This window comes from Meles meles, chromosome 7, assembly GCF_922984935.1.
Source record: "Meles meles chromosome 7, mMelMel3.1 paternal haplotype, whole genome shotgun sequence".
Taxonomy (NCBI): domain Eukaryota; kingdom Metazoa; phylum Chordata; class Mammalia; order Carnivora; family Mustelidae; genus Meles; species Meles meles.
Window position 1 is genome coordinate 2,713,023 of NC_060072.1, and position 22,810 is coordinate 2,735,832.

The 22,810-nt window shown below is 56.4% G+C and overlaps 1 protein-coding gene across 2 annotated transcripts in view; it reads right to left on the reverse strand.

Annotated features, from left to right (window-relative positions):
- TBC1D22A (TBC1 domain family member 22A) overlaps positions 1 to 22,810 on the reverse strand; it is a 298,612-nt gene that overhangs the window by 125,404 nt on the left and 150,398 nt on the right. Inside the window, exon 9 of one of the 2 annotated variants that reach the window (XM_046013567.1) lies at positions 13,857 to 13,966. The exons of the other annotated variant lie outside the window; for it this stretch is intronic. Within the exon in view, the coding sequence (XP_045869523.1) occupies positions 13,857 to 13,966 (110 nt within the window). The remainder of the gene's footprint in view (positions 1 to 13,856; positions 13,967 to 22,810) is intronic. 2 annotated transcript variants of the gene reach the window in all.

Consider the following 22,810-nt stretch of genomic DNA (forward strand, 5'->3'; position numbering starts at 1 on the left):
ACATCCATTTGTCCAAACCCAGAGAACGTGCAGCACCAAGAGGGATCCCTCGTGTCAACCCCGGACTCCGGCCGGTAGTAACAGATCAACGCTGGCGCGTCAGCTGCGCCAAACACACCGCACTAACGCACGATCTTAGCAAGAGGAGGAGCGGAGTCTCTCAGGACGTGGTGGGGAGCACAGGGAAACTGTACTTTCTGCTGAATACTTCTATACACCTAAAACTGCTCTAAAAAATGAAGTCCATTAATTTTTAAAATTACTCAGTTCATCCAAAAGAACGTATGGGGAATAAAGAGGAAATAAGAAAAGATAAAATGAAGAGAAAATAAATACCAAGGTGGCAGCCTAAGCCCCAGGCACACAAATAACGACCCTGGGAACCTACGAATGTGTATGAACTAAACACACTTACAGAAAGCAAAATCCAACTATACGCTCTCTGCAAGAAACACACTTTAGATAAGAAGACACCCACCGATCAGAAGCGAAGGGACAGAAAAAGATGCACCAAGACGAAGGCAACAGAAGACAAAACGGCTGTGTCGTACCCAATGAAGTGGACTCCAGAACAGGGAACGTGACCTGAAATACTGAGGAGTAGTTCGCAGCACTCAATAAAAAGAAGAACATATAAATTCATCAAGAAACCTAAAAGCTAATTCTACGTGTGTGTATCTAATAAATGAGATCCAGATTATGTGAAGCAAAACCTGACGAAACTAAGAGACAAATCAACCGTCATAACTGAAAATTCCAGAAGTCCTCCCTCAGTAGTGGATAGAAAATGGAGACAGGAAATCAGTAAAAGCAGAGAAGTCTGGACTAACATTATCAACCGACCGAACTTGACTGATATTTATGAAAACCTCTCCCCACAAAGCAAACACACATTCTTTCCAAGGACACATGAGATAGTCACCAAGACAGATCATGTGACAGATCTCAGAATATCAGTAAATTTAATCACCAACGTTAGGAAGAAAAAAGACATCACTATAGTTCCTACAGACATTAAAAGAATTACAGTATTATGAGCAATATGCCCAGAAATTAGACAACTTGTTTAAAATGACCAAATTCCTTAAAAGACACAAATTATTAAAACTGACAACGGCAGGGGGGCACCTGGGTGGCTCAGTCGTTAAGCGCCTGCCTTCGGCTCAGGTCACGATCCCAGGGTTCTGGGATGGAGCCCCGCATTGGGCTCCCTGCTCAATGGGAAGCCTGCTTCTCCCTCTCCCACTCCTCCTGCTTATGTTTCTTCTCTCACTGTGACTCTTTCTGTTAAATAAATAAATAAAATCTTTGGGGCACCTGTGTGGCTCAGTGGATTAAGCCTCTGCCTTCGGCTCAGGTCATGGTCTCAGGGTTCTGGGATCGAGTCCCGCATCGGGCTCTCTGCTCAGCAGGGAGCCTGCGTCCTCATCTCTCTCTGCCTGCCTCTCTGCCTACTTGTGATCTCTGTCTGTCAAATAAATAAATAAAATCTTTAAAAATAAATAAAATAAAATCTTTTAAAAATATATATTTTTTAAAAACCTGACAAGAGGGGCACCTGAGTGGTTGAGTTGGTTAAGCATCTGCCTTTGGCTCAAGTCATGATCCTGGGGTCCTGGGATCGAGCCCCACATCAGGTTTCCTGCTCATCAAGGAGTCTGCTTCTCCCTCTCCTTCTCCGTCTGCCCCTCCACCCTAGTCATGTTCTCTCTCCCTCTCCCTCTGCCTCCTGCCCTGCCTACTTGTACTCTCACTCACTCTCTCTCTCTCAAATAAATAAAATGGTTTTTTTAATGACAAGAGAAGAAAGAGAAAGTCTGGAGCCCTACCTAGAGCAGAAACTGCATTTATACTTAAAACTTTCCCACAAAGAAAGCGCCAGCACAAGACGGCGTCACGGGTGACCTCTACCACAATTTAAGGAGGAAATAATACTAACCTAACACAAACTCTTCCGGGAATTACAGGCCACCATTTCTCTCATGCAAAAAAAGAAAAAACATTAGAAGAAAGTAGAACAGAATATTCCTCATGCACAGAGAGGTGAAAATCTTTACGTACACATTAGCCAAGAAAATCGAGAAATACAGAGAAAGGCTAATATCTCAGGACAGAGTGGGTTTCCCAGAAATGCAGTCAGCCTAACAAAGTTCATTAAGGTCCTTCGCTCTATTAACAGAGTAAGTAAGGAAAACCACATGATCATTTCAACAGAAGAAAAAGCCTTTGACAAAATATCATTTCATAATATTTTCAAAACACTCGGAAAAACAAACCATCATCTAACGTCCTGGTCTTCCTCCTCCAGGTCGTAGGAAGTCAACCCTCAACCTCTTACTCCGTCACATCCCGGCATTCCGCGAACGGAAAGACCTAGCGGGGTAAACCAGGAGCTTATTGAAAATACAGACTCCTGGGGCGCCTGGGTGGCTCAGTGGGTTAAAGCCTCTGCCTTCAGCTCAGGTCGTGATCCCGGGGTCCTGGGATCGAGCCCCGCAAAGGCTCTCTGCTCGGCAGGGGCCTGCTTCCTCCTCTCTCTCTGCCTGCCTCTCTGCCTACTTGTGATCTCTATCAAACAGATGAATGGAAATCTTTAAAAAAAAAAAAAAAGAAAGAAAATACGGACTCCTTGGCTGTGGAATTTGCACTGTCAGCAGCCACCAGAAAAAGGGCGTCTATAAACAGCCAAGGGCCACCATCGGACCGAAGGCTGAGCGCCGGGCTGCGCCGCCCTCCCCAGCAGTGCCTGGAAGGAGGTTCGAGGCCTGCTCCCATCCCGAGGACCCTGACAGCGCGACTCGTGAAGAAAAGGAAGCAAAAGCCGGGCATCGGCACAGGGAGGAGTGAGACTCTGTTTGCAGATGACACGGTCGTGTACGCGGAGACTCCCAAGGCGCCTACGGAAGAGCCGGCAGGACGAGCCCGTGAATCCAGTCGGAGCGCCAGAACGGGAGGCACATGGCGTCTTCCGGAGGCGGCCACGACAGCACCTGCTAGCTGCGCGCTCCGTTACTGTGGGACCACGCCACTCCTGTGCCAAGAGGCCGAGTCCCATTTCCCTCCCTTTGAACCTGGGAGGACTTACGACGGCTTCAACCAACAGGGAAGTGACACTGTGACTTTACAGGCCCAGTCGTGGAACACGCACCCGACCCGCCGCTGGCCGCACATCTTCCTGGCAGCCTCGCGCTCTCATGTAAGGGGTCTGACTATCCTACGGCCACCGTGCGGTGGGACCGGGCAGTCACAGGGAGAGGCCACGAGATGGCAGTCACTCTGCAGTCCCGGTCTCGGCCCCCCCCCACCCCGCCCTGCCTGAGCCCTGGCACCAGGAGCTCCCACATGTATCGCTGAGACCCAGAGGATTCCAGCCCCTAAGCACCAGCCTGGACCCACCTTCAAGTCTCCCCACCTGAGGCCCCACACGTGGTACACGGAGAAGCAATACACGCTACGTCCTGACCGAAATTCTGACCGCAAGAATCTATGTGCATAATGAGATCGTTCTTTACGTCGGGAAATTTGGAGCAATTCGTTAGGAAACAATGCTAGATAGAGAAGGACGTCCGTTCACAAAATCAATTATATTTGTATATAGCAGCAATAAAATCTGAAAAACAAAATTTAGAAAGCTATACTATTTAAAGTAGCATCAAAAAACCCGGACTACTCAGAAATAAATGTAACAACATATGAACAAAACCAACACACTGAAAACGACAAAATGTTTGTGAGGATAAATTTTTAAATGTCTAAGTTGGAAAACTTGGTATTGTTGATGCTATTAATTCTGGGAAAACTGACATACACACTCAACACAGTCCCATTCAAACCCCAGCTCCTACCACTTTCTCTAAGGCTCTTCTGGTAGGAAATGACTAACAATAAACTTTGTATAGAAATATAAAGGACCAGGATGCCTGGGCGGCTCGGTCGTTGGGCGGCTCGGTCGTTGGGCATCTGCTTTTGGCTCAGGGTATGATCCCGGGGTCCTGGGATCAAGTCCCACGTCACGCTCCCTGCTCAGCGGGGAGCCTGCTTCTCCCTCTCTCCCAGCTCATGTGCTCACTCTCTCTCTCTCATATAAATAAATAAAATCTTGGGGCGCCTGGGTGGCTCAGTGGGTTAAAGCCTCTGCCTTTGGCTCAGGTCATGATCCCAGCGTCCTGGGACCGAGCCCCGCATCGCGGGGGGGGGGGTGTCTCTGCTCAGCAGGGAGCCTGCTTCCCCCTCTCTCTGCCTGCCTCTCTGCCTGCTTGTGATCTCTGTCTCTGTCAAATGGGTAAATAAAATCTTTTAAATAAATAAATAAAATCTTTTTTAAAAAATGCAAAGGACCAAAAATAATCGTGTCAATTTATTTTGCAAAGAACAAAGTTGGAGGACTCTCTCTACTAGACTCTGAGAAAAGCTACAGCAATTAAGACAGTACGTACTGGCCTAGAGATGCATTAATAGATCAGTGGAACAGAACACGGTGTCCAGAAATAGACACACATTTATATAATCATTTGATTTTCAGAAAAGGGACCAAAGCAATCCACTGGGGGAGAAAAACTGTTTTCGACAAATGATGCTAGTATGCTAACGAGGAGACCTGTATTTTAAAAAGGAACCACTCTGCCTTCCTCATACCATACAGAAAAATTAAGTCAAGTTAAAAGTCAAAATGAAAATTATAAAGCTTCCCAGGGTGCCCGAGTGGCTCAGTCCGTTAAGGGTCTGCCTTCGGCTCAGGTCAAGATCCCAAGGTCCTGGGATCAAGTCCCGCATCAGGCTCCCTGCATGGCTTGCTTCTCCTTTTCCCATTCCTCCAGCTTGTGTTCCCTCTCTCACTGTCTCTCTCTCTCTGTGTCAAATAAATAAATAAAATCTTTTTCTTTAAAAATTATAAAGCTTCTGGAAGAAAAACAAAGGATAATTCCCTGGCATGCTGGGGGTAGGATTTTTACTTAAATGAGATTTTAAATTTTAAGTTAGATTCCTGTTAGGTAAATTAGATTCCATCAAAAGTAAAATCTTCACGCGTGAGAAGACAGTTTTCGAACAATGGTGACACACCACGAACTTGGAGAGAACATCCCCCGCCCCACTCTCTGAAAGTAGACACGTACCCCAACAGTGCACACACGTTTCCCAGCACAAAGAAGTCCGAGAAGGGAGTCTGGGGCACCTCGCACCCACGGCTGCTGGGGGTGTTACACGGTACAGCCCATCTGGGGGAGAAGCCGGACTGTTTTCCACAAAAGCAAAACACACTCCCACAGCATGACCCTGCGAGGCTACACCTAAGCACCGAGCAGAGAAATGAAGGCCACGTCAACAAGAAGACGTGCGTGTGAGCGTCCACAAGTTTATTCATAGCAACCACGGGCCGGAAACAGCCTGGCTTCCACCGAAAGGACGGAGAAGGCAGCTGTGATAGATTCACGCGGTGAAGCACCACTTGGTAATTAACAGCGATGAACTATTCATTCAGGCAGTGACATGGATTTGACGTTTTTCAAAGCTATTGTGAACTGCATTTTTTTAATTTTCATTTTTAAAGTGTTTGCTGCTCAATGACTCATTCCTAATGAATCCTCTGCGGCAGCCCAGTAACCAACACACTCTCATCTGCTTGATAAACCTTTCTAAAGCGCTGCCAAGAACTCTCCGTGCTATCGACGAGGGCCCTCGCCTGCCATCTCTGAAGCTTCCTCCCCACACGCAGCACGATCCATCTCACGTCTGATGAAGAGCACATCCGAGCAGACCGCGTGCCTCCTTCGTTCTTCCAGCCACGGGGCTGGGCACAAGGAGAGCGAGCGTCCTCTCAGCCACCTTTCCCCGCTTCTTCTGTTTCCCCGGAGCTTAGCTGGGGAACAGCAACGCCCCCAGGCCTCTGGCCGCCACAGGCTTGGGCTGTGTAAAGCTCATTTCTAAAGACCCTGGGCCACCTTCCAAGAGTGCCGTGGGCCCCTCTCCTTCTCGGTACATAAAGCTCTCCAAGGGCTCCCCTCCCCCGCTCTGGTTTCCCGTGATAGGTCTGTCCCATCTCCTCCCTGGCCTTATCTTCAACAGCTGGTGCACAGCAGCGACATCTGAGGGACAGCGGGCCCTGTAGCCTCCCCCCGCAGGGACCGGGCTGGCAGTGGCCCAGACAGCCTCTCGGCGAGTCGCCATGCCACCCTGTTTCCAGCCTTCTCTCTGACAAGTTCCAGGATAACAATGCCTTTCCTCAACACCCGGTCACTCCCAGGCCACCGACCGGTTCTCAGAACTGAGCGATGCTTCCCCGAGGGAAGGAATGGAGCAGACCAATTATAAAAGGCAACGGCCCTTTTCTCCCCGAAGACGCTGGCCTGTTAAGTAATGAAGCCAAGAGAAATCGTGTGACTGCAGGGAGGCGAGCGGAGAAGCCGTAATTCAGCGGGTACGAGCTCGCCGACAGCCCTGGCACTGGGGCTGCGGGGCCCCCCAGAGACGGGAAAGGCCCAAGAAGCCCCCCAACAGCCTGGAAGGCCTCCCCGCCTCACAGAGCCGCGTCCAGAACCTGCCCACGGGCGCCAGCGCCGCATCCATCCCGACGGCAGGTGGTCCCCGACAGAAAGGGCTCCAGACGGGCTCACACCCCAACGCCTCCCCACGGCCTTAGCAACGCCTGCCGTGGAGCCACATGGAGCCTGCGGCACCCAGAGAAGGAGGCACATGGGGGACAAACGCGGGAAGCGGGCAGGGGGCCCGGCTGCAAAGGCAGAGAAATGCCAGGAGGGAAGCGAAAGGCACCATGGCATGCAACACGGCCCTAAGAGAGACACCTGCGCCTGAGAGGCGTTCAGGGTCAAAGGATCAAAGCGGGTTGAGGGGGCCCATCCCCAGCACTGAGGATACTCACCACCGAAGCCCAGAGAACAGACAACGGAGGCCCACGGCCACGGCTTCCACGCCAAGGCTCCTGTCCCCACAGCTGTCTGTGTCCAGCCAGCCCAGGCCAGCCCCGCGCCGTGTGAACCTCCCAGCGCACGGCCTGCCAGGCAGATCCACGCGGCGCACTCCACCACAAAACAAAGGTCCTCTCCCGATCACGTCCACTTGTCAAGACAAAAGCAGCCGTCAGATTAATTAGCAGGGTCCCGGGGGCGGGTGACTTCCACCCAGATCTGCCACCTGGACCTCCTAACGAGCTCCTGGTAAGATTCTTCCCCGGCCAGGGCTGTCCGTGCATGGCTGGGCATCCAGTCCCCTGCCCTCGTTGCCACACCCACACCCCTCAGGAGGCTGCAGGTGCCCCCACCACACCCGCCCCATCTCGGGGACTCACAGCGGCCCCACGGTGGAGGAGGCCTGCCCAGTCTGCCCGGCGCTCTCTCTGCCCGTCCCACCACCACCCGGTGAGGCTCTAGTTTGGACCACGATGGCCCCTCGCTACCCCACACGCCGCCGCTGAGGGTTGTGCCGATGGCCTCCCTTCGTCGCTCACAGAGCCAGCAGCAGCTCCGGGACACCACCCTGCGCACCGAGTCTCTCCCGTGAGACTACTTCACCTGGAAAGGCAGCTGCTTCCTTTTCTCCCAGCACCAAGTCCCCTCCATAAAAAGAGCGTCCCCTAAACGACCCCCAAGTGTGAGGACACCATCCATCAGAAATGAGCGAGCAGGCCCGAAGCCGAGCCTTTCTCAGAGCCGCCAAAGCCGACCCGGCTGCCCAGTCCTGGACCCCGGCCCACTCCCCGCTTCCCCAGGGAATCTGGGTGAGTCCACGGGCCGGAGTCGCAGCGCAGCGGGAGAGCCAATCCCCAACCCTGGTCTGCATGGCTCCGTGGGAACCGCCGGCGCATCTGTTTCTAGAACGTCCCATACACACAGGAAGGAAGGGAACACGCTGGGTGTGCCAGGCAGGGGGTTCCAGACACGGCCAGTAGCTCAACCCTCTGCGGTCTGGGGCACAGTAAGCCGCAGTCTTGCAAGTTCTTCCTGCCTGACCTGCTAATGACTGAGGCAGGGAAGCTAAGGCCTGACTCCGCGGGTCTGAATCCCGACTCCGCAGCTGACTAGCCCCACGGCCGGAACACCTGACCGTCACCGCAGGGGAACCAAGGTGACACCACAGTGAACAAATGCAAAGAACTTGGACGAGCGTCTGCCACTGACAGTATCTCCAGGAGCTTTCGCCAAATTCCTGCCTCTCCCTTTCCCTGCCTGCCTCCTACACACGCACTGACAAGAGGCACCGCTGTCCGTGCCCGCACAGCGCTGACCTGGCAGACGGGCAGACGGTGTCTTCCCCGGTAAATGGATCCACTCGTCCCTCGGCAGTGATACTCTTTATCCCAAATAACGCTTTCCGCCTGAAACTCCGTTTCCTGTCATAATGCGTAAGAGCCACCCGGCTGCCCAGCTCTTATCTGGGTTAGGGCTGATCTGCTGCGTTTCTCCCAACTCCCTCCTTTGTGCCGTTTTGTAATCTCGTGTTTTAGGTGAGTGACTTGTAAGCAGTGTACGGCTGGATCCTGCTTGCAAATCCAGCTGGCCCAACAGTGACCCCCTCCAGAACACCGAACACAGCCCATCTCACCGGCCTCTGCTCTTCTTGCCGTAGCCTGCCTCCCCCGAACCGCCTGCCCCAGCGACCCATCTGTCACCAGCCATTCCCGTGACATTTTCTCTGACCTCCCGCACGTAGTGGCTGCACACTGGTCTCTCCGGGTGTGATTTTTTTGAGGTGCGGTCTTCCTTGAGATTTATTTATTTAGTGACCACAAAAGCCCATGTCTCTCACAGGTGCCAGAAAGTTCCAGGCCACCACGTGTGTGTACCGGGGCTCCCGCCAGCATGTTTTCCCATCCCGGGCCTGTTGTCCACTCTGTCCGGCCCTGAGCTCTCTTCCAAATCCACACCCTCCCCCAGTGCTGCCCCCCCAGGAATTTCTCCTTCTACTTCGATTAACCCTCTCTTCCGCTGTGTCTGATGAACGGTAATTGCCAGCGACCCTGAGTCTGGTTGCCAGAGGTTCTGTCGGTCTCTTTCCAACAACCTGCGAGCTCCTCTCTCAGAGCCTTGTTCTTCGTGGTAATGACTTGTTTGGGGTCCGGTCACGTCACTGCCTCAGGACGTCGAGTCCCTCGGGTGGGTCCAGGCTAACCACGGTGCTGGCTGAGTTTGCTCCGGGCCACGCTCTCTGCCGCATTCTGTTTCTGTCGTGCGCTCACCTTCTGGGGGGCTCTTCCGTGGGAAAACCGCAGGCCTGTGCCGGGAGAACAGCCCCCAGGGTGGTGGTTCTCGGGGGCGGTCAGCCCACTGCCGCCATCCAGGAGACCCTTCCAACGGTCCCTGAGAGCAAAACCATGTTTCTAGCAACAGCAACGATATTTGCCTTCGTTGCCGTGTCGCTGCCTGCACGGCTGGCACGAAAGGTGAAATGGGGACACGCTGGCCTGAGTCCAGGCAGTGCCACCGAACTGTGCTCTTAGTACCACGCGCTCACAGTGAGAAAAGGAAATAATAGGCAGTTCTGCTGAAGGACGTTCTTGATGAAGTTCCTAATTTTAGGATTAATATTGCGTCAGATCCTGACCTTCAAGGAAACGTCTTTTCAACATTCGGTGTGGCCGGCGGGAAGAACGCAGCGCTCGAGATGTCACCGAAGAACCGCGCTTTCTTCTAAAGTGCCCCTGGCCGGCTGCTGGAGCGGGGAGCGGAAGGAGACAGCATTCTTCCAGAAACCTCATTTTCACTAGAGGAAATGACTAACAGGCAAACGGGTTATTCAAACGTGGGTACTTGGCAGACACTTTCCCAAAAATGAACAAAGACTGTCATTTCAAGGAAAACAATCGATACTATGCGTTGCCAATAATAATATTTGCGCACTTAAGCCAAACTCTGAATTTTGAAGAACTTGTCTGCCACTCTGGGCGTACAACTTCTGACAAGATGGCGGGAACGCGCCCAGACGGATACCGTGTGATGATGTGCGGCAGCGTCTACAAGGTCGGCACGCCTCCGTCAGCCAATATTCCCCAAATGGCCAGCGTCTGACAGTACAGAACCACGTGTGGACAAAACACCCGCTCCAAGTGCCAGACAGCCCAACGGACTTCGATGTCCCCAAGCACAAAACGGCGGCCAACATGGCACCAGCTGTCACACGGCAGGTGACCTGCAAGAAGCTGTGTCCTAGTGTCAACAAGCAAACACCCACGGTGGTCAGAGAGTGCGAGGAAAATCCCCCTCCCTCTCCCAACGCCCTGCCTGTGGGAGGCCGGAAGGTTTTCACACGCTCCCACCAAAACCACATCTGTCTGCGGACGGAACACGCAAGTGCACGGAGAATCCGGTGTCTCCTGTGAAGTCAGACCTGAGACAGTCTGACCACGGGGAACTACGGTGCCTTCCTTCTCACAAAATAGTTACATTTCAGAAAATACTCATTTATCACCAAGATATGTTGCTTATAATAGCATCTAACGGGTTCATCATTGTTATTTTAAGATAAATTACTAAATATTTTTAAAGGATCTCTGAGTTGTTAACATAGCAAATACCGCTAGAATTCACCCGCATGAGTCAACGCTCTTTGAGTTCCTCGGGACTCTGGAAGACTTTAAAGCAGCCCCGAGACACGGAACTGGAGAGCCTCGGCAGGAGACCCGTTGTACTTCTGTTTTTAGCAGCACTGGGTGACCCCACGCAGGTCCCGCTTTATCTCATTTCCACCCCTCGCCAGGGCGATAAAACCTTACCTTCCAGCATTACCGGGATCGCTCCTTCAATCCCACCGGCACCCACTAGCGGGGTCATCCTTCCTGCGTCTGGACGGCTCCTCCTTGGCGAGGAGGCTCCGCATTTCAGACACTTCCTGTTCAACATCACCCAGTGCCTCCAGGCATGCACGGGGAGGGCGCAGCTTCTCTGTCACCTTCCTGTGACCAGAGCACTCCAACCCCCACAACTCTGGTGCCCCTCCCCCAGAGTGCCCAGAACTCTGCCCTCCGTTGGCAGCCCGCTCCCTGCACCCTTGGCCACCGGGACATGCATCCGGCGGGGACAGGGTCAGTGACTGTGCAGAGCACCCGTACACAGCAGGTGCTCACCATGCTCTGGCCTAATGCAGAACAGAGTCCCGGACTGACGCCCCAAGGAGAACCTAGTATACAGACACGGTTTTTGCCGTCTAGAACATTCCCAGCAAAAGGGAAGTCATTTCCACTGATTCCAGCTGGACACGGTTATAGAGCAGAGTAGAAAACCACAGGCTTTGGGGCTCACAGGCAGGTCCCACACACGCTCTCTGACCCCAGGCAAGGGACGTGTGTGTGTGCAGGGTATGACGTCTGCTCTGCTGTGAAGCTCAGAGCCATTCGGGGCACACAAGCCATCATTGCCACACCGCGGTCCCACTGTGGCCACCGGCTGACGGCGGGAAACCCCCTTGCTGCGGCTGAGGAGAGCTGGACAGCCGCCGCACGGCCGTGGCCCAGCGACCCAGACTCCCTGTGGGCTCTCTGGCATGTGGATTGAGCGTCGTAACGCGACAGACAGCCCTGAACTTCCTCACATGCAAGGAACCGGCCAAGGCCGGGCTGACAGGACTGCAAGCCTGAGTTCTTGGTGGCTTTTGACCAGGGCAGTGATGTGCTGAGAAGGGGCTCCAGGAAGAGGGTTCTCATGTGGTCTAGACAGCGGCGACGACCGGGCGAGCCCAGGAGCATGAGCCCACGCACAGCAACAGAAGCTTCCAGCTCCGTGGGGCGCTGACACCCGGTCCGTCCTTCCTCCTGCTCCTCCGTCCCCTCGTCCACACAAAGCAGCAGGGCACCCGCATACACCCAACAGCCCCCAGAGGAGCTCGCCCCATCTCAGGGGATGACAGACTTCCCCGAGACCCCCATGCTGGCAACTGGCACCCTCAACACTGCTCACGTCAAGGCCCTGGCTCCCGGTGGTGTGCGGGGTGTGGTGAGCACGCGTGCCCAGGGAGTGCCGCGCTGCACGCACACACACACACACACTCACCCAAGTCCAAGTCCATGCTCTCAGACAGCAAACCTCGGGGGGGAAGAAAAGCCAGTGGCATTCAGTGTACGGCTGATTTTACTCACAAATAGAAGCAGGATAATCTTGTATTTAAACGGCAGGAATTCCATCACTCATGATCACAGAAGTGACATTTGAAATTTATAAAGTCCCACATTACGATTCAATCCCTTTTCTAAAGGGGAAAAAAAAGCCGTCCGTTTCGGGAGAGACTAACACGTGTGAAAACATCGGTGACGGGGAGGTTGACAAACCGACGCTGGGGCCGGAACTGAGCGGGCGTGTTGTTCTCTGTACGAGGCCAACAAGGCCCCTATCTGTTGCTCCGGGAAGGGCCTCCACGTGCTCTGTCGCTCCTCAGTCAATGAAAGTAAGGTGAAGCCACCCCGTTCTCCCCCACACAATCACTCGGGTTAATTCACGCAAATTAAACCTCAGGGCCCGATCTGGAGACTATATCGGACTGTGTCGTGTAAGCGTCTTCCACGGCCTCCACCCCTGGGCGTCTCTGGAATGAGCCCGGCCCACCAGGACCTGCAGAAAACCTCCATCACCCAAACCCTGCTGTGGGCTCTACACACCACCCCGCACCCCGTCACCCTCCACCAAGTCTCACCGCAGTCCCCAATCGGGTCCTCGGGAGCACGCGCCTTATGCCCCCTCAGGGTCTACCCTGTCCCCCGCACGGAGCTCCCGGGAGGCATCTGCCCGACACGCTCCGCCCCCCTGGAAGGCACACAGCCCCCCGCACAGCGCGTGCAGGTAGGACAGGCACGTCGGCACAGAGCGAGCCTCCGAGGGTCCACACCCCTCCGGGGGGCCCATCTACCCCCGCCACGGACAGCGGCATCAAGAGGCTCACGTCCTCCTCCTGCTCTGGTGTAGGGTCCTTCCCCCAAACCACTCGCGTAAAATCACCCCTGGCCCTGGGACACCTGCAGCCTTTCTGCGAAAATCTCCACCATCCGTCCCGAAGGACACCGAGGCCAGCAGAGCCCCGACCCCGGGCAGCAGGGCTTCCGGCAGCTTCTGCTTCCCTCCGGGACTGGGCACAGCTGCTGCTCCCCACAAGCAGACCCCTGGGCTGGGGCCAGCACAGACTGGGTCCAGCTGACACGTGAGGCGCTGAGGCCCGCACTCGGACGCGGTGCAAGGGGCGAGCTGCCCTGCATGCGATCACAGTGATCACAGTGGCTCATCGGCAACAACCCACGTTGCTGCTGGTACCACCTGGCGTCACCGGGAGCAGAGCTGGGGAGCTCGGAGTGTAGGGGGTCAGACTCGCGGGGGAGGGGAGAGCCCCCTGCCCCGGATTCCTCCACTGCTGGAACCCTCAGGACTCCGCAGTCCTCTGCAGCTGCAGGGGTGTGCGGGCACGCGCACGCGCTCATGCGGTATGTCTCGGACACGCGCACGCACACACGCGGTATGTCTCGGACACACGCACGCACACATGCAGTATGTCTCGGACACGCGCACGCACTCATGCGGTATGTCTCGGACACGCGCGCACGCGCACACACGCGGTATGTCTCGGACACGCGCACGGGCTCATGCGGTATGTCTCGGACACGCGCACGGGCTCATGAGGTATGTCTCGGACACGCGCACGCACACATGCGGTATGTCTCGGGCGCGCGCACGGGCTCATGCGGTATGTCTCGGACACGCGCACGCACACACGCGGTATGTCTCGGACCCTGCGGAGAAGGCAGAGTCCAGGCGCAGAAAGGGAGCGTGGCCGAGGGGGCACAGAGGCAGGCATACGCGTCAGGCCCGGGGATGCCCGCCCCCACGACACTGGTTTCAGATAGGGAGCGGCGTCCGCCCAGGGCTCACCTGAATACCGTCCAGCAGCTTGCTCATGCACCAGTACGTGTCGGCCTCAACGTTACGCAGCACGTCTGCGGGCACGCGGGAGACGTCGGCAGTGTCCACGTCCTCCTCCTCTGCGCGCCGGGGAGCATGCAAAAGACAGCAAGCGGTTAGCCCATGGCACACACCACGGGGCGAGGGCGGGGCTGGGCTGGCAGAGACAGGCACGCGCGGGCAAGGTCACGCCGCGGGCAAGGTCACTCTGCGGCCCAGTTTTCTTGCTCGAACTAGATGGCCCCTGGGCTTCCACCTCAGCACTTAATGGTTCTCCACTTTAATACCTAATTAGTTGCAGATAATTAATATTCTAAGTCCTCTTCAATTAATTAACATAATTAATATATTCTAATTATTGCATCTCAGGCATTTCATCTCCTAACAAGAGAGGGCCAAAAACGTTACTTATTCCTAACAGAGACCTGAGAGGTTTTTTCACAAGATTTTTAAAATTCTGCTTCTCATGTGGTCACATATTCATCAGACAATTTCTCTCAAAACTGGCTCCCAAGGTGAGGGCTTCCAAAACCACGTTAGGTGGAGACCCCGCGGCCGCAGGCGGGCCCCCACGGAGGCAAGAACCCGAAGAAAAAGAAGAGGCCGAGGTGCTCCAGTCACTTTCTTTGAGTATAAAAAACCCAGGAGAGAACATAACTTAAACCTTTTAAAACGCAAAACAGACACTTAATTGAAACGGCCTATCAGACATTTGAAGGAACTAATTTTAGGTCCTTACAAAAGCCGCTATCATCTGGCACAACACTCATAAATGTTTTAAAACTTGTGTCCTATTTTTTCCGTTTATTTACCTGTGTTTTATTTTGCAAACATGCAGGGCCTCTTTGCAAGGAAAACGCTCCTGAGGAGAAACACCTCTGCGAGAGCACGTCTGGGAAGGTGCGAGTCGGACAGCGACTCCACGAGCACTGATGGCTCACGCCTGCTGAGCAGCGAGGAACGAGGAGGGGCCAGGCTCGCCTCCCACGGCTCATATGTCCTCGCTCACGAACCCCCGTCTCACGTCTGCTACCCAACCACCGCGCCCCTTGACACCACCCATGCGGAGAAAACTGCAGGCGTGGCCCCGGGGCAGCCCGTGGTGGCATGGTCAGGACACCGGCCCTCCCAAGAGGCAGCCCAACACAGCCTCGCCTCACGTCACAGTCACGGTGAACCCCCTTCCACTCCACTCGCTCCCTGTTCACGACAGACACCATGATGCTGACAACAGGCCAGGCGAGTCCCGACCCAAGCCCAGCCAGGCCCTATGTGTGGGCCACACGGGTCTATGTAGGCAGGCCAAGTCCTGGACGCACAACCGGCCCAGCCATGAGCAGCCACGAGAACCTGTCCCAGCCAGCGCTGCTGAGTCCCCTGTCACTGCATGTCCCTGGGGCATGCGGGAGCACTCTGGGGGGGTGGAGGCCGGGAAAGTCACTCCTCACCCACTCCCTCCTTCACTCCCCCACTCATTCGACAAGCACTTCCGTGTTCTGGTTTCGTTCAGGGATGTATTTGAGATGCAGTTCACATACCATAAAATTCACCTTTTTATAGCACGCAATTCAGTGGGTTTAGTATACTCACGGAGTTAGAGAACCATCACCGCCACATAATTCCAGAACATTCTCATCACCCCAAGCCAGCCCACCAGCAGGCACTCCCCATCCCCCCGGCCCCTGGCAGGCGCCCCTCTATGCTCCACCTCCATGGAGCTGCCCGATCTGGACATTCCACGTGATGGGACTGTGCAGGACGGAGCCCTCCGTGTCTGGCTCCCCTCACTCAGCACCGTGCTCCCAGGGTCATCCTGGCCCCAACCTGGGCCGGCACCTCAGTCCTTTTCACAGCAGAAGAACATTCCAAGGTATGGATGGGCCACACTACCTGTGACTTGTCCCTTGTGCGACACTGGGATGTCCCCTCACTGGAGCAACGCAACAACTGCAGCAGGTGCTCCCCACGTGGTGACTCCAGGGCCTTGGGCACGGAGACCAGTAAGAGGGAGACTCTTCCAGAAGCTCAGAGCCCCTCCCCTCTGATGCAGGACTATGATGAAGAGCGTCCCCAGGCTGGCCTGCCTGGCTCTGAGCGCCCTCCTCTCAGTCTGAGCCTGTCGGGGATCCTTGCCCCATCCCAGCTGCTCTGTGGGCTGTGGGTTCCCCTTCCACAGCCGGGCATAGCTCTGCCCCCTGACCACAGCCCGGCAAGGTGCCCGGCCTCAGAACTCGGCTGTCCTGGGAGGCCAACGTCTGGCCCACGCACAGCCTCCAACGAAGCCCCACTGTGGCCTGCAGGAATGCCGGCTCCAAGGTCCTGGGGCAGCTGGGGCGGCAGGCACCAACTCCGCCATCTACAGAGGAGGAAACACAGCCTCCCCCGGCTCACTGCCAAGCACGCGAGGGCCACCTTGCGTGACACCGTCCTGCTGGAAGAGAAGGCTGGTGGGCACGAGCATGAGCAGCCTCCTCCGTCTCCGGCGGACTCAGTTCCACGTCCCCTCGCCCTAGAGCAGCTCTGATTTTATCCCCCGTCTCCGGGAAGGGTCTCCTCTTGAGATGCTTGCCATCGACGCATTCTCTGTTTCCAGGGCCTTCAAAGCACGAAGAAGTTTCCTCAGCTGGTGCAACAGAGCCCGCCCGGGCCTCCAGCTCCTCCCCAGCTTGCAGGGGCGCTGGGCTCCCCAGTGCAGGACGCAGGCCTCAGAAAGGTTTCTCGCTCTGTTGAGCTGGCTTACTGCCTTACGCCAGGAAAGGTCAGCTGGGCAGCCTCTTTCCGGTATCACCTCTCACAGCGGGCCATTTGTCACTCTTCAACGTAATGGAGTAATGGCATTTAACTCAGAGAATCCCTATGCCAATCTGTCTTCCAAGAGGCCGAGAGAATCGGGATGACCCTTACTGTCAGAACGAGATAAATATCCACCCCCCGGAGAAAACATCTGCCGATGCGGGAGAAGGCGCAGAGGGCAGCAGAGAACACCCTGGAAGGCCTGCATCATGGGCACAGGGTCAGAGCTGAAAAAGAACACTCCAAGGTTGGCACAGTTGCTACAGGGTCCTCCTGGGGGGTCCCCACAGGAAACGGGGCTCCAGTGGCTCCTGGGGACACAGTGGTTCCTGGTTCCAGACCAAACCAACAGCAGAATCAGCATGTTCAGCTGACGGGTCCCGTCAATCAGACGCTAACTTCCTGCACCATCTGCCAGCAGGCCCAGGAGACTCGACGCTGTGGGGTGGGAGGGGGTCCTCAGAGGCAGACCCTGACACGGCCAACGGTCGTGACAGGCTACAACGCAAGCCCACCGACTCCACAGGTAACATGCGCCTCCCACCAGGGCACACTGCCTCCACGTCCCTGAGGCGAGGAGGGGGATCAGGCAGGGCAGGAACCTGAGCGGGGAGCCTCCAGGCAAGCCCTGGGCCCGAGGAGCCCTCTGGTCGGCAGCCGCAGGGCCGGGGCTGGGGCCGGGGCCAGAGCTGGGGCTCTCGGGGCCGAACCCCTGGGCCACGGGGCTGCGCCGTAGCTAATTCTGACCCAGGCCGGCAGATGCTCCACAGGCTGCCCGAGGCCGCCGGCAGGCAGAGGAGCAGGCGGCCGCACAGGGCACCCCTGCACCGCAGTCCCCAACACCGCATCCACGGCCTTCTCCCAGCCAGGCAGGACGGACAGGCCCCGGAAGCCAGCACAGGGAAGCTACCGCGGGCCCCCAAAGGTGGCACCCGTACCAAACACACGGTACCCAGTCATGGAATTCAAGCCAACCCGCTGCTTCTGAAATTGGGGCTGGATCCCGCATCCCACTCCACCCCGTGAGTACAAACACCAGCACCGCACACCGCACACACCAACGGCCCCCGCCTGCTCTCCGCGCTGCCCACAGCGCCAGCCATCAGGGCCCAGCCCTGCACCCTGGGGACACCAGGCTGACAAAGCTGGGAGCCCTGGCCCCCAGACAGAGTGACCAGGAGACAAGCACGCGCACAGGGGCGCAGAGAAGCGTGGCCCAGGCGCGGACAGGTGACCCGCTGTCTCCAGGGGGCCACAAGCGCATATGCCAGCAAGGGACGTAGAAACAGCCAATTAACGTACAAAATATCTCACCTGCCGTCTCAAACCATGAAACGGCTTCAGGGACTGAATTAAATCAATTCTTTGAAAATGATATGCTGCCATATTACTGTTGAGAAAGCAACCTGTAAAATAATCCCATCCTCATCAACGACACCGTCATATCATACACCCCAACCCTCACCTGTCTGTACGCACGAGCACGCAGAGAACACTGCTCGGAAAGACGCCAGCAACAGGACCGTGCTGCCCCCGGGAAAGAATGTCGGGGTGGCAGTAAGCACAACTCTTCCCGTTTTGCAGAAAGGCAAAGAGCCAAAAGAGAACACGTATTGTAACCAGTAACAGTTATGACTTTTGCAACACGGAAAAACGTACCGCTTACGCCGCTGAGATCATTTCACTCAGGTCTATCTTCCCACAGATGGCCCGAGAGAAAAAGTTCTCAAGGGCAGAGGGGCCCTTCGAAGTGCTCTGAGAAGCTCGTGGGGCACTGGGGGTCAGGACAACTGGAGCAGGGACTGCTGCCATCCGGGGCCGGGTCAGCACACCCACCCTACAGGTGTGAACAGCACCACACAAGGAGCACACCCAGAGAGAGTGTGACTAGGCCCCCAGCCTGGTGGGTACATGGTCGGCAGAGGGACAGGGAGATAAAAGGAACCAATATAAGCATGGAGGACGGGGCGCAGGGCGCCTGGGTGGCTCAGTGGGTTAAAGCCTCTGCTTTCAGCTCGGGTCATGATCTCAGGGTCCTGGGATCAAGCCCCGCGTCAGGCTCTCTGCTCGACAAGGAGCCTGCTTCCTCCTCTCTCTCTGCCTGCCTCTCTGCCTCCTTGTGATCTGTCAAATAAATAAAAGAAATCTTTAAAAAAAAAAAAAAAAAAAGCATGGAGGACATTCAGCCACGTAAGGAAAAAACCACTCGGGGATACAACCTCTGCTCTGCAGTATCCAAAAAGCTACCTTCGATACACAAAGACCAGAAATTTCTTGTCCAGAAAACCAGCAGGGTCAGTGCTGGGTAGGGAAGAGGCAGGTTGACGGGCTCAAGACCAAGTCCGTTGTGTGACGAGGCTGCTCGCCAGACAGCACGTCACCCGCCACCACGGATGGACAGGGCGCGTCCTCCGGCGCCAGGGCCCAGCACACCCGAGACAGCTCTCGGAGGGAAGCAGCCCAGCTGACACTCACGGGACCCGCAGGAGGGCCGTGGGCCAGGGAGCAGCCGCGCCTGGCGGTGAATGGAGTCCAGCTGACAACGCGGGCCTCCCGGTCCTGTGGAGATGGGGCAGCGTGAAGGCCTCTGACTCTGCAGGGAGAGGAGGGGAGAGCCGCCATAACCCCAGAAGAGCACAGCCTCGTGGGTGAACACACTCCCACAGTCGTAAAACACGTGTGGGCAAGAGAGCCCGTCAGCACCACCCGCTCCCGCAAGCTTTGGGTCTCCCCTCCGGGACCACACCGGCCCGCTTCAGCGAGACACTGGCACAGGCCCCAGGAACGGCCACGGGATCCCATAAGGACCAGGATGTGCTGGAAAGTAGAGAGGCCCGGCACGTGGCCAGGCTCTGCCTCACCGCAAACCAACTGGGGAGCCTTGGAAATCAGAAAGGGAGAAAAACCTCAAATTTAAACAGAGCGTGTGATGCGGGATCAGTGCGGTAAGTGTAGATGGGGCCTCACCGGGCTGGAGGCGCGGGGCGAGCCGGCACCTGCGGGAGAGCCGCGCAGGTCAGGGAGGGGAGCGCACCATGGCTGTCACGACTGCGTTCGTCACCCGCATCACACAGACCCTGCAATGAACCTCTTCCCGTAATCAGGAGCTTCCCTGGTAATCAAAAATATTCTCTCCTTCGTAAGCTAGCTGGAATCACACCACGGTCTCATCTTCTGTGTTGCCCAACTTGAGAGTTTTAAAATCTGAAAGCCGGACACTTCGGTGATGGAGGTTTCAGCGCTTAATTACACAGATTTGGGTGCCAAGGCAGAGGGAAAAGTCCAGCTTCAGTAAGAGAGAGGCCGCCACTAAGACCATCAATTCACAAAACTCCGCGGCTCAACACGAACAAGTAAGGTCGTCATCAAGTTGGCTTAGCGGGCCAATGTTTAATGTTAATATACATAACGTCCAGCTCAAGGTTACAAACTAACCACCGTCAGAGCTCCCAATTCTGGCAGGTGGCTACGAACCTGCAGCCCACAGACACGGACAAACGGTCCGTGGACGACGGGACACCAGCATGGGATGGTTGCAAGTCAAGGACAAACCAAGGATGATGCCCTTGCTATGGGCCAGGCAAGATGGCACGATGTGGCCACATCCAACTATCCGTCTCCCAGCCCACAGCGGGCCTCAAACGACGAGAACCCAGCAGCACCACTCTGCTTCTCCGCCCCAAGCACACCCCCAATCAGGGGTCCCCAGCCTCGTGCAAACCGCAAGCCGGGGACAGCACTGACAGGGCAGCTGCTCCTCTCTCTGCAGGAGCGCCTGCGACCTGACTCCGGGCCCAGGAGAGCTCCCAACAGTCCCGGGGAGCACCAACAGTGGACACCGTGTGGTACTGAAGGACGGGGGAAGGGAAGTCTGTTTCTTTAATGATCCTCGTCTCTATAACGTCATTTTTGTAAGAAAAAAAAGTCTCAATTTCACCACACTCTTCTGGCTTGACTGGATCTTTGATTTCGTTAATGCTGGGAGTCGGAGATTTTAACTGAGATGCCACTGGTTGAAATACTGACGGACTCTACGAACATGTATCGAGTACTTCCCTGTGCCAGGAACTGGCCGGGGGAGAGGTGGAGACGGAACAGCCACCACGAAGCCTAGAGGAGGGGCCGCACGCGCTCACTCGCCGGCGCGCTCCGATGCGCTCACGCCCCGTTTACTGGCCTTGCTCAGGGTTTCCCGCCCAGACGGATTTACGCAGCGATGTCAGTAAAGAGCTGGCCACGCGGCGAGTGAGCGGTGTGACAAGGGACGGGGGCAGCATGGTAGGTGCAGAAGAGCCGAGTGCCCGCCCCTGGGGGGCCTGGGGAGGCACTGGGGCTGAGCCCTAGAAAGTGGCAGCATCAAGCACGGGGCATGAGGGGACATGGGGCCGGGGGGGGCGGCCGCAGAGCCCAGAGCCAGTAAGCCTGCAGGACGTCCCCATGACCCAGGCAGGGGACAGCTCATGAGGACCATGACACTGCGGCCGCAGCGCTCCTGAGCCGGGCTTCCTTCTGCAGGAAAGGACGTGGGCCCATCCGAGTAACTCCCCACACCGGCGTCTGCGAGTCGAGGTGCAGATGTCCCCATCTGGGGACAGCGCTGTGGAAACAAACAGAGGCGGGGTGGGGGGGAGATGCTCCCAAGCACAGCCCACAGACCGCATCCGCTACTGAGTTAGAAGGGAGAGTCCCCGCCCCGCCGCGGACGCCCCTCCAGAGAGGAAAGCCTGACAGAGGACACGTCAGCGCCACACCAGGAAATGGCAGTCACAGGACCGCCCACGGCCGAGGACAGCAGCTGGCGCCCGGCATGCTCACCCGCGGCATTTCCTGCACCGGGGTCGCCGGCCGCACCCCTCCCCACTCTGCATACCCCTGTAGCACACGGTAAGGACCGCACCGGCCACCCTCTCCACGTCCCCGGCCACAGAAGGGCCTTGGCGACCGCGTGCCGGGCGAGGGCATGAGCGGCCAGCCGAGAGCTTGTGGCCAGGGAAGGACGAGGAAACAGGCACAGCTGAACCAGAACGCAGGGAACGGGATGCCAAGATGCTCCCTGAAGAATGGAAACACTTGAATCCCAATTTCTCCAGTTAAGACAAACACCCAAACTAGTGCTAAACGTTAAGACAACGCGTCAAGTCCAATGTGCGTCTACCGATGGCGATGCCACCAACGCCCCATCAGCAGGAGTCCGCCCAGACCGAAGGAGCCACCCCGCAAACAGCGACCCACGCGAGCAGCGGGCTCTGCCCGCCACCCTGCCGCGCAAGCCCAGGACTCTCTGAAAAGAAGGCAAAACTGCTCTCTAACTAGAGCCCCGGGAACGCTCTAATGGTCGCTGAGCTTGCTTCCCGTTTCTCAGCGAAGCCTGATGCCCGCGTGCGCCCAGTGTCCCACCACAGCGGGCTCCACCCGCTGCCTGTGCGCCTCCCGCACCCCGCCAGCCTTCGCGGGACACACGTGTGCTGGGGCCTGCAGTGGCCTCCGGAGACGCCCTGCGGCTGGAACTGCGCGTCAGGGCATGGGACGACAGCCTCCCTTCATGAAGAGTCACCGCACAGACAGAGTTAGGCCCTCGCTGTTTGTTCACGAGGACAGAGGAGACCCGCAGCTACAAGCCCCTCTCTGAAGGCAGGACGTTCTGCAGAGACGCCCTCCTCCAGCAGGCAGGCGGTGGACCCGCAAACACGGTCCGCTCGCGCGAGTCAGGGTCATGTGAACTCGCGAACTGATCATAAATCAACCCATTAAACTGATCTACTCCCTTTACCTAATGAAGTCAAAAATAATTCCTCGAAGGATGAATGGGTCTTTAAATCAATCAGCAAAATGCTCCCTCAGTTAAACCATTAATAATGCAGCCAAATGGAAAGAAAGAGCAACAAGAGACATCTCGTTCCCAACAACCCGGGTGCACGACCTCGAGCAGGGGATCACGGGATGCATGCACAGGGCCACCCCGTGCCGAAATGTCACCCAGTTGTGTGAGCAGACGTCCCACCGAAGAGATGACGGCAGCCAGACCGCAGTACAACCCCAGGGACACCGGACTCTGCTCGTGTGCATAGGTCAGCAAAACTCTCCCGGGGAAAGCCCAGCACGAAAGGAAATGCTGGGCCACGTCGCCATAC